The sequence below is a fragment of the Armigeres subalbatus genome, unplaced genomic scaffold (assembly GCF_024139115.2).
Source record: "Armigeres subalbatus isolate Guangzhou_Male unplaced genomic scaffold, GZ_Asu_2 Contig1345, whole genome shotgun sequence".
NCBI classification, from domain to species: Eukaryota; Metazoa; Arthropoda; class Insecta; order Diptera; family Culicidae; genus Armigeres; species Armigeres subalbatus.
The window spans coordinates 170,657-182,173 of NW_026942116.1; the positions used below are offsets into that span (position 1 = coordinate 170,657).

General features: G+C 45.9%; 1 protein-coding gene across 1 annotated transcript; it reads right to left on the reverse strand.

Moving 5' to 3' along the window:
• Nucleotides 1-2,072: 2,072 nt before the first annotated feature.
• LOC134202684 (probable 2-oxoglutarate dehydrogenase E1 component DHKTD1 homolog, mitochondrial) lies at nucleotides 2,073-6,255 on the reverse strand. The gene is made up of 6 exons (XM_062677704.1): nucleotides 5,830-6,255; nucleotides 5,661-5,763; nucleotides 4,732-5,412; nucleotides 3,428-4,675; nucleotides 2,755-3,356; nucleotides 2,073-2,689 (listed from the first exon to the last, which is right to left on the reverse strand). Exons 2-6 carry the CDS (start codon nucleotides 5,740-5,742, stop codon nucleotides 2,588-2,590), a joined length of 2,715 nt encoding a protein of 904 aa, XP_062533688.1. The 5' UTR covers nucleotides 5,743-5,763; nucleotides 5,830-6,255; the 3' UTR covers nucleotides 2,073-2,587.
• Nucleotides 6,256-11,517: the final 5,262 nt, after the last annotated feature.

Below are 11,517 nucleotides of genomic sequence, written 5' to 3' on the forward strand. Positions count from 1 at the left end.
CCATCTTAGTACCATTAGGATTGTCTTGTCAAAATTAAGTTTATATATTGATTCCCCAGCGTACCGTGGCCCTGGGCCCATAACCTATTAAATTGAGACTCAGTGGGATTAGTCACCACCTGAGGGCTAAATATGTGTTTAGACTCAGCGAAAAAACTTCCACATGAGGGCAGGTTCAATATTCGCCTAATGGAAGTACTGAGGAATTCTTTCTTTCGTAGGTATGGTTCTGATGGATACAAGGAAAGGAATTCCTCCTTCTCCTTTGTCCTCTCGGAATCCACTGAACAACTAGACAAGTAAGTTAAAAATGGAAGTACTGAGAAATTCTTTCTTTCTTAAGTATGGTTCTGATGGATACAAGGAAAGGAATTCCTCCTTCTCTTTTGTCCTCTCGGAACCCACTGAACAACTAGACAAGTAAGTTAATCTTAACTCTACTTTATTCTACTTAAAAAAGTTTGTCATCAAGTGACAAAGGTCGATTTGTTCATTTTCAGTTGCATTTGTGGCTTACATCTACACTACTACCTATGGCCAACCATCTTCATTAGCGATGCGTATCTTTACCTCTGGTTTCTGTTTTATAAACATGTTTGTTTATTTGCCGGTTCGGCACTCGAGTCACTTTTCTGTGCGGAGATGGATTCTGCAATCATTAATGATGATAGGATCTAATTACATGCCCTACTGTAAATAAAAATTGCATTTCAACAGGAGGAAGCCTACATCAGACTGAAAAGCGAAGCTAAACGGATTGGACTAGTCATCAACACGTCAAAGACGAAGTACATGATAGGAAGAGGCTCAAGAGAGGTCAATGAAAGCCACCCACCACGAGTTTCTGTCAGTGATGACGAAATCGATGTGATTGAAGAATTCGTGTACTTGGGCTCACTGGTGACCGCCGATAACGATACCAGCAGAGAAATTCGGAGACGCATCATGGCAGGAAATCGTACGTATTTTGGACTCCGCAAAACGCTTCGATCGAATAGAGTTCGCCGCCGTACCAAACTGACAATCTACAAAACGCTTATTAGACCGGTAGTTCTCTACGGACACGAGACCTGGACGATGCTCGTGGAGGACCAACGCGCACTGGGAGTTTTCGAAAGGAAAGTGCTGCGTACCATCTATGGTGGGGTGCAGATGGCGGACGGTACGTGAAGGAGGCGAATGAACCACGAGTTGCATCAGCTGTTGGGAGAACCATCCATCGTTTACACCGTGAAAATCGGAATATTGCGGTCAGGCATGTAGCCATAATGTTGGACAGTAATCCGGTGAAAATGATTCTCGACAACGATCCGACGGGACCAAGAAAGCGAGGTGCATAGCGGGCAAGGTAGATCGATCAGGTGGAGGACGATTTGCGGACCCACCGCAGACTGCGAGGTTGGCAAAGTGCAGCCATGGACCGAGCTGAATGGAGAAGACTTATGTGCAGCACAGGTTACTCCGACTTTAGTCCGGTAAATAACAAAAAAAATAGTATGTGAGAAGGCTTGAATCAGCGTATACATTGTTTCCGATGACAATTAGGAGTTTAGGAGAGTGTTCTGTATTTCGGGAGTGTGGTCATTTATAAGCTAGTATACAAACTTAGACCTACAACATAGAGCATACAACATAGAGCGTTCAATGTCATTAATATTTCGCGCAGCTGTTGGCTTGCGCATGTATCAGCATAAACAAAAATGGTTAAGGTCGCTTTAATGGCCAAAACTATGTGAGAGTGGTATGGAGTGAAATGTAGAAAGTTGTCCGGCAATAAATGCATGTAAGGATTTGTAATATGATAGGGTTTGCTCAGTGTCTGGCAAACAGACATAATTTATGATGGTCTATTTATGATAGTATTTTTTATCCGGGATGTTTTATATTATTGTTATTTATTCAAATTTGAAACCATGATGTTGAGCCAAGCTTATTTTGGTGTGCAGTTTTTCGAAGGAATTAATCGGTTTCTCAAGTGCAACAGATGGTCACCTTCGTGTCATTTAAATAACCCTAGAGGAAAACAAGAATTGCATCCTATGCTAGAAGTTCTTTTTTGCGTTTTTCATGAGAGAAGAAGGGGAATGTGGGGTTTGAGAAAAATGTCTTTAGCGTGTGTTCATAGATTCACTCCTCAACGAGTCAATCGGCGAACAGCAAGCTATGACTCTGCCTCTTCCAGTCAGATCTTGGGGGCATGCATACGCATCCACGGGGAGTCAAAGTCATATAATTTCGTTCTGGCCATTAAGGGCCACACACTGGTGTTCCCTTGTTTAACGTAGGGCACTCGTAGTGGCGATGTTCCTCGTTGCACACGCGACAAGGCTGATGTTTAGTTGGTGGGGTCGTTGCTCGCTGCTTCCTGATTCATGGATGGCTTGGAATTTCCTTCCTTTATCATAGCTGCCTGCCTGAACTTTGACAGAACCTTCGCCCATAACCGACGCTTATGTAGCTCTGCAATAAGTCACGCATAAGTATTACGGCGCTAAAGCCAGCCAAGTATGCAGGAAATAAAAAAAATACTTCATTTCCGGTATCATAATCAATTTGTATTTACAGCACTTAGATAACATAGGTTCATTCACTGAAATGCCGTTTTAATAACTTGCTCTGCCTCCTGGGCATGCCATGAACTGACGCCTACTGCAATTGTGGATCCTTCGTAGCGTCCTCGATACTTGATCTGTGAAAAAAATAATAGAATCAGATTGTGAAGAACTTTTTAAGAACTAACATTTGAATACCCACCCTCTTTCCACACATATTTTCGAACCGGGGTTGCACGAAAGTCCATGCACCCATATTGCGATGCTCCTCTTGGCTCCACACGACATCCTGTAAATTGTTATACTTGGCCAGCTCTTCCTGAATTCGGTGCACCGGGAAGGGGCATAGCGATTCCAGTCTCACGATCGCCACTTCGCTGTTCTTGCTGGCCAGTCGCTCATTGTTCAGGTTGTAATAATGCTTTCCACTGCACAGGATAACCCGTTTGACCTTCTTCGGATCGCCTATCGTTGCGTCTCCGATCACCGTTTGGAATGACGTACCTGGGGCAAACTCGGCGTGGCTCGAAACGCATTCCGACAGTCGGAGCAGCGTCTTCGGCGCTACCACGATCAGCGGTTTTCGGTAGTTTCGTATTTGCTGACGGCGCAGAGCGTGGAAATACTGCGCTGGCGTGGATGGGTTGATCACTTCGAAGTTGACGTCGTCGCCATCCGGTGTGGATTCCTTCGAGTCGGTCATCTGTAGGAAACGTTCCATTCTACAGGAGCTGTGTTCGGATGCGGCCCCATCGAAACCGTGCGGGAGAAGCATCACCAAACCGTTGCACACCATCCACTTAGCTGCAGACGGATATATTTGTTAAGATTAGAACTCGTTGATCGACCACAAAACCCCTAGGAAGGATACTCACTTTCACCGGTTGTTAGGAATGTATCGATTATAATCTGCGCTCCGTTGAAGAAGTCCCCGAATTGAGCCTCCCAAATGACCAGGTTATTTGGATTGTCAATTGCCATACCGTACTCAAATCCAAGAACCGCCTCTTCGGACAGAATACTGTTCGCCAATTCCAGCTTTCCACCAGCGCCGCCTTGAAGATCGTTCAGCGGGATGTAAACTTCGTTGGTGTTTTGGTCGATGAACATTGCGTGCCGCTGGGAGAATGTACCTCGGCCAATGTCCTCCCCACTGATTCGTACGTTGCATCCCTGATACATGAGGCTTCCGATGGCCATGGCTTCGGCGGTGGCCCAGTCGATCCGGTTACCTTCGTTGATTTTACGAAGCCTAGCTGCTACATGGTGCTTCTGCAGGTGAGGATGAAGGGCAAAATCGGGCGGATACTCGACGCTGGTTTGCGCAACGTAGTTCAGCAAACTGTAGTCCACTCCGGTATTCCAAACTGTGATCTCGTTTCCTGCCTGTTGGATACCGCTCCACTGGGCCTGGAAATAGCTCTGTTCGGGTTGGTAGCTGTTGACGCTTTGGAGTTCAGCGTTGAGAAATTCGTGGTGACCCTTGACGATGGTATCGATGTCATTTTGGGTGAGATCTCCTGATTCTAATAACTTATTGGCGTAGAGGTCTGGGACCGAGCCGCGGTTGTGAATTACTTTATACAGCAAGGGGCTGGTGAATGTTGGATCATCCAGTTCGTTGTGTCCCCAGCGGCGGAAACAGTTCAGATCGATAAAGACATCTCTTCCGAATTTTTGCTGATAGTCGAAGGCCAGTTTGGTGATCTTTGTTAGTGCTTCGGGGTCATCGCCATTCACGTGGAATACCGGAGCCATGATACTTTTGGCCAGATCGGATGCATAGCGAGTACCGCGACCGCGGTCGCCCGGGGTAGTGAACCCGACCTGGTTGTTGACGATCATATGGATCGATCCTCCGACGTCGAAGTGAGGAACTTCGGCCATCATAAGACACTCCTGGTTGATACCTTGGCCGACAAACGCGGCATCGCCATGCAGCTGAATGTTTAGGACTTTTGAGGAGTTGGTTGGATTCAACTGGTAGGGACCGTCCTGGAGGGTCAGTTGCTTGGCACGAGCCTTACCCATTGAGACGGGATTTACCGCTTCAAGGTGCGATGGGTTGTGAAGCATATTCAGGTGGATAGTTTTGCCGTTGATGTTTAAGTCCGTTGAGGTATCTGTGAAAAAAGAACTGGTAAATCAACAGAATAGTTCCAATGAGCATTCTACTTACGAAAGTGGCTAGCAATGTCGCACATGGCTTTCGCATTCGCCGGGAACTCTGGCAGTCCTTTGAACTTACGAAATATCTTTACCGGTCTAGTCTGGAAAAGTGTGGTCAGCACGTTCAGTTTTCCTCGGTGCGGCATTCCAATGACGATGTTGCTCAGGTCAGCTTCTGCTGCACTGAGGAACAATTGCCGATAGAAGGCCATAATACTTTCCGCTCCTTCGCCACCGTAACGCTTAACAGTTGGGAATTTGGTGGCTAGGAAATTGTCGAACGCTTGAGATTTGAGAAGAAGTTCGGCAATTTCTTTCTTATCCGAGGTGTTCAGGGTAGTTTGAAACAACTGTTCGTAATTTTCCGTTAGCCATTCGCGTTCGTGTTCGTTCTCGATATAAGCTAACTCAATGCTGCAAGTACCGCAGTAGATTTGCTTAAGCAGTTGTTCTAGCTGTTCAACTGTTAATGCGGATACTGAGACTGAATTAACAACTCCGGGTAAATCGACGCTGTCATAGCGAGAAAGTCCGAACTGTGAGTAGTCCAACAGGTGCTTATCGGTACCCGTAGGCTCCTGGAAGGAAACGGGGTTGATCGAGGCCACTCGATGGGCATGATTGCGGAAAGACTCAATCCATCGGTAGGCCTTACTTTGCTGTGCTCGGGCATCGAGGATGCTTTTGTCCACTGGAATGAGACAAATCTTTCAGATAACGGCTATCTTCGCGAGGGCACAACAATATATGAACAGTAGTGATAAGAAGTAATCTGCGCAAATCGCGATCAGTCGTATGCCTATTCGAGTGGAGCATATTTGACATTACGGCTCAAGATAACGAGTTTACCCCCGCTGGGCAAATGAGATTTTGGCAATCGCCTGATTACAGCGCTACAGATCTTAAGATATTTTAAAATTCTGGGTTTGAATTACTTACACTGGAATGTATTGACCGGCTTTGGCTTAAACCCGAATACGCCTTTTGTACTGTGATACTGTCTGCTTATTATTCTATGCATCTTTCTTCCTTTAGCAGAGTTCTGAAAAATCATAAATTTCATTAACATGAAAACGGCCACGTAGCAAAATCCTCATCATGTACTTACCGAAACAGCACAGGATAGCCTCCAGTTGTCAAGAGGGCGATACGTACAGGAGGAAGAATACTGATAGTTGTTTTCGCAGTCCCGTACCGGGGGATCGAGTCGGTGGCTACCTGCTCGCGATTTGCGTAGGAACGGGACGAGAGTTCAAATGAAACTGAGAGTATGTTGTCCACTGCGTTGTGTCCGATGGCGATGGTGACGCGCACACATAATCACATTTTATTATCACCGATTCTATTTTGAACCGAACCGCACTGGAGGCGCGAGCGCACCACTTTGCGAACCAGTCCCATCCATATGCGCAATGCAAGCCGGGTAGAAGCTGAGAATGTATGCAGCGCGTAAGACTCAACTTCGACGCAAGGCGATGTATAGAATGGTGTGTGATGGGGGCTTGTCTGGATAGGGATCGACGCCGATCGAAACCTGCTCTTGATATATTTTGAACCAATTTTATTTTTAATAGGTACCTACTGATTATTTTGATAGGTAGTAATACAATTTTGTTCTATGAAAGCAATTGCTCAACTTACGGTTCATAGTCCACCACCGTGACATGTTATACATAGTTTAAAATCTCAGTTCATGCACAATGGAAAACATAATTTAAGTATCTAAAGATCACCATCCTTCTACAGAACTCGAACTCACTATCCGGTTACGAACGACCTTCGATGGATAGCTTTAAGTCTAAATATCCATTCATGAAGTGTGTTCAGAATGCTATATGAAGAACACTAAGATGTGCTCATCGCTACGCTAGTGATGAGGGATCTCTGTAGTTTCATATCCAAAAGACCTGAAAACTATTTCACAGCTATTGTGAACTTGAGCTACTACACGCCTCGCTACACGTTAACTTTCATCAACTATCGGGCCAGGTTGCTGCCCAAAATCTAACCCGAAACGACACCTCGATGATAAAATACAATGGGCTCCAGTCGTCCGGATAAAAACAGGACCTCCAACAATGGCGACTAATGTCCTACACGTGAACTTCCACCATGCTCGAAGCGCCACGGATGTGCTCTAATGGAACTTGACATACTTACACACTTGGGGTAGCAGGGAGTATTTCCAGGGGCTTAACGACCCTCCCAAAGGCTTTTGCGAGTTAGGGGACCTGCCTAGAGCGTGGTGGAGTTCGGCAGTTTGCTCTGTTAAACCACTGCAAAAAGTTACATGTTTCCGCAAGCAGGACCTACCAAAGCGATAAGGTCCTGATTATGGCATTCTAGCCGCATGTTATCAGACTTTGTCTTGTCTGACATTCTACCTTATTAGTAGAGCCGCGTGACACAGACTCGAAACGGCGAGTGGGCTAATGGCTAGGCTGTGTCCACTAAAACCGTGGGGGGCTTATAGCACGCAGTTCAATGCTCGACACCTTCGTGGCTTTCGCTGTTCTGGCTTAAGTATCAACCCTCGCATGGCCTCCATACGGCATGCAAAGATAACCATGGGATCATTCAAGGCGACTACTCCAGTGGGAATCGACGACAACCACAATTCATTTTCCATTTATTTAGTCTACATCTAAACAGACAACACTGAATCAACAATTTGACGACACAATACACGGTTCGAGGCCGCATCTCCATCCTCGAATACGCCTTACGCTCGCCAAGTCGTTCTGTACCTGGTCGGCCCACCTCGCTCGCTGCGCTCCTCGTTCTCTTGTACCTGCCGGATCGGATGCAAACACCATATTTGCAGGGTTGCTGTCCGGCTTTCTTGCAACACGTCCTGCCCATCGTACGTTTCCGGCTTTAGCTACCTTCTGGATACTTGGGTCGCCGTAGAGCTGGGCGAGCTCATGGTTCATTCTTCGCCGCCACACACCGTCTTCTTGCACACCGCCAAAGATGGTCCTAAGCACCCGTCTCTCGAATACTCCGAGTGCCAAGTCCTCCTCGAGCATTGTCCATATTTCATGTCCGTAGAGGACAACCGGTCTTATTAGCGTCTTAGCGTGCGGCGGCGAATCTTTTTCGACCCCAGTTTCTTCTGAAGCCCGTAATAGGCCCGACTTCCACAGATGATGCGCCTTCGTAATTCACGACTAACGTTGTTGTCAGCCGTTAGCAAGGATCCGAGGTAGACGAATTCCTCGACCACCTCAAAGGTATCCCCGTCTATCGTAACACTGCTTCCCAGGCGGGCCCTGTCGCGCTCGGTTCCGCCCACAAGCATGTACTTTGTCTTTGACGCAACTTTTATTGCTTTATTGATTCACGTTTCAGGCGGGTGTACAGTTCTGCCACCTTTGCAAATGTTCGACAATGTCCATGTCATCCGCGAAGCAAATAAATTGACTGGATCTGTTGAAAATCGTACCCCGGCTGTTACACCCGGCTCTCCGCATGACACCTTCTAGCGCAATGTTGAACAGCAGGCACGAAAGTTTATCACCTTGTCTTAGTCCCCGGCGCGATTCGAACGAACTGGAGTGTTCGCCCGAAATCTTCACACAGTTTTGCACACCATCCACCGTTGCTTTGATCAGTCTGGTAAGCTTCCCAGGGAAGCTGTTCTCGTCCATAATTTTCCATAGCTCTACGCGGTCTATACTGTCGTATGCCGCCTTGAAATCAACGAACAGATGGTGCGTTGGGACCTGGTATTCCCGGCATTTTGAAGGATTTGCCGTACAGTAAAGATCTGGTCCGTTGTCGAGCGGCCGTCAACGAAGCGGCCGTCCCACGAACTCGTTCACTAATGGTGACAGACGACGGAAGATGATCTGGGATATCACTTTGTAGGTGGCATTAAGGATGGTGATGGCTCGAAAGTTCTCACACTCCAGCTTGTTGCCTTTCTTGTAGATGGGGCATATTACCCCTTTCTTCCACTTCTCCGGTTGCTGTTCAGTTTCCCAGATTCTGACTATCAATTTGTGCAAGGCAAGTGGCAAGTGGCTAGCTTTTCCGGGCCCATCTTGATGAGCTCAGATCCGATACCATCCTTACCAGCTGCTTTATTGGTCTTTAGCTGTTGGATGGCATCCTTAACTTCCCTCAAGGTGGGAGCTCGTTGGCTTCCATCGTCCGCTGAACCCTCCGCTGCCTTGACTTTCACTGTCTGTACTCTCAGCGCCATTCAAATGTTCTTCGTAGTGCTGCTTCCACCTTTCGATCACCACACGTTCGTCCATCAAGATGCTCCCATCCTTATCCCGGCACATTTCGGCTCGCGGCACGAAGCCTTTGCGGGATGCGTTGAGCTTCTGGTAGAACTTGCGTGTTTCTTGAGCACAGCTGTTCCATCTCCTCGCACTCCGCTTTTTCCAGGCGGCGTTTCTTCTTCTAAAAAGGCGGGTCTGCTGTCTCCGCTTCGGTCTATAACGTTCCACGTTCTGCTGGGTACCTTGCTGCCGCGCGACCGCCCGCGCTGCGTTCTTCTCCTCTAGAATCTGTCGGCACTCTTCATCGAACCAATCGTGCCATCGAACCAATCGTGCCAGCTGAGCGTAAGTGCGTCCTTATCATCATCAGTGCTTCCAGAGTGTAAAGGTATCAAATTTGTTTCTCTAGATCGAATCGGACCTTAACCATTAAAAAAAAGAGATAACAGCCCTTGGGTTACGCGTGTAGACCTTAAGGCTTAAACTCCAGGAAATTTTTGGATGACCTGAAACTGAACAGTAATTGAAGACATATCTAATTTTGTTTTATGGATGGAATAGGACATGAACCAGTTTTTAAAAGAGATATCAGCCCTTTGGTTATTTGTTTAGATCTTAGGGGTGATTCAAATATGACGTCCACTACTTTTTGGGATTTCTAGACCCCCTCTCCCCCTCTGTCACGCTTTTTTGTATACCTAGTACATGTACTGCCACAAAATCTTAGACCCCCTCCCCCCCTATAACCTGTGACATCATTGTTGAACGACCCTTTAAGGTATTGGTTACGCATGTAGACTCCCGGGAATTCTAGTATTATCTGGAATGGAACACTTGTTGAAGGCAAATGTTGAAGAGAGTGTGTTCGGTTCCGAACGTGTAATTTTTGTTTATACTTTTGTGTGTTATCTATATGTATGAAATTTGCGATAATTGATTCGAACCTATGATTAGTTTAGTCTATAGATGTACATTAAAATAGTACCTTTCCCTTAAATCGTAAACAAAAAATAAATTTGAATTCAATCTTGTAATTAACAAAGCAAGCTCTGCCCACCAGGAACAGTTAGGTTTTGTTGTATTGGCGTTGCCATGGTAATGGGTGGAGCTTGGAGATTAGTTTAATGTCCATCTGACACACACACATTCAAACAATTTAACTATAAATAACCAGGCACTTTCGTGCAGATTTTGAATTTTGTATTTGACTGTCAACGAATATACATCGAGAGGAAAAGCGAACCCGGAGTTTTATTCTGCTACCAGACCACCATCCAGATCCAGTTTCTACTGCGCTGCTGCAAGAGAACCGATTGCTGCTGCTGATCCACTACCATACAGTCCACCCGTTCTGCCGCTCATCGGAGCATCGTTGGAGGAATCAAACAGTCAAGAATTGTCCGTTCGATACGATCCACATTAGACCTCACCAGTGGTAATCTAATGTGGACACCGTTTCGACTGCACACGGACAATCTGTTGCTTTCCTCAGTCAAGATCCCCGCTGCTGGAGCCTCAACAAGAAACAACATTGTATCCCAGCGAGCCGATCCATTATAAGACCCTTCCGGTAATCTTTCGTGGATATCGGTTCGCCTTGCACATGGATTACATGTTGTTCTCTGGCCTGTTGAGTGTTAGCCAGTAGCAAAATTTTGACTGCACCCCCGGAAGGAAGAGTCCGTTTCCCGTTTCCGTTTTTGACGTTGTGCACCGCACATTGTTGGGTCCGTTTCCGTCTCATTCGTGACGTTGTGCACCGCACAGAGTGCCTTCTAATAGGTTTACTTTTGGATGACAATATTGCTTAAATTTTTTTTCACGTGCGGTAAAAAAAGACCGTAAAACAAGGTGACGTATAATAAACTGCCGTAAAAAGATGGTTGAGTGTATTAGAAACCTATACAGAACTTGTTGAATTCTACTCAGATAATTCCCGATGGTTAATCTATCCTACTCCGACAGGGAGTTTTCCTGCGTTTTTTCTTTTTCAAATAATATTTTTTAGTGGGATATCTTCACTTATTATAATACTTACGAGTTAGTATTATTCCACTCCATTCCTCAACTTGACTATAACTCATTACAAATTAGTCACACTAACGTTTATAATCAGAAGCTGTGGCAAACAGTTCGATAGAGCCGAAGGCGAAAGAGAAGATTTTACAGCTAGTCAGCGAGCAGCACATCTGTGACTTATGCATGACCAAAATTACGTTGTATTTAAGTTTCTGCAACCAAATGGAACTGAATTTTATTGCTTATGGCCTGTCGTGATTTGACCATTCTAACCGAGCAGTACCCGTTCATCTCACTCGAAGCGGAACCCCAAGCAACCAAAAGTTCGTCATTACATAACAAAATCCCCTTTGAAGTTTCTAAGAGTTCATATAAGTTCCGACAGTACTTTCTAGCTGACTAAGAGGCTAATTATGTTTTGAAGTTACTTCTGGCTAGCTCCAAAAACCTAGGCTACAGCTAATTTTGGTCATGCAGTAATAGATAGAGCTAGGCAGGCTCCACAAACCCAATTTTACACCCAGATCAGAGAAGCAATCAATATT

Coding starts and splice junctions, on each gene's coding strand:
- LOC134202684 (XM_062677704.1), bottom strand. CDS start 5,742: ATGCATAGAATAATAAGCAGACAGTATCACAGTACAAAAGGCGTATTC. Junction 4,676..4,731: donor CGACATTGCTAGCCACTTTC/GTAAGTAGAATG, acceptor CTTTTTTCACAG/ATACCTCAACGGACTTAAAC. Junction 3,357..3,427: donor ATTCCTAACAACCGGTGAAA/GTGAGTATCCTT, acceptor ATCCGTCTGCAG/CTAAGTGGATGGTGTGCAAC.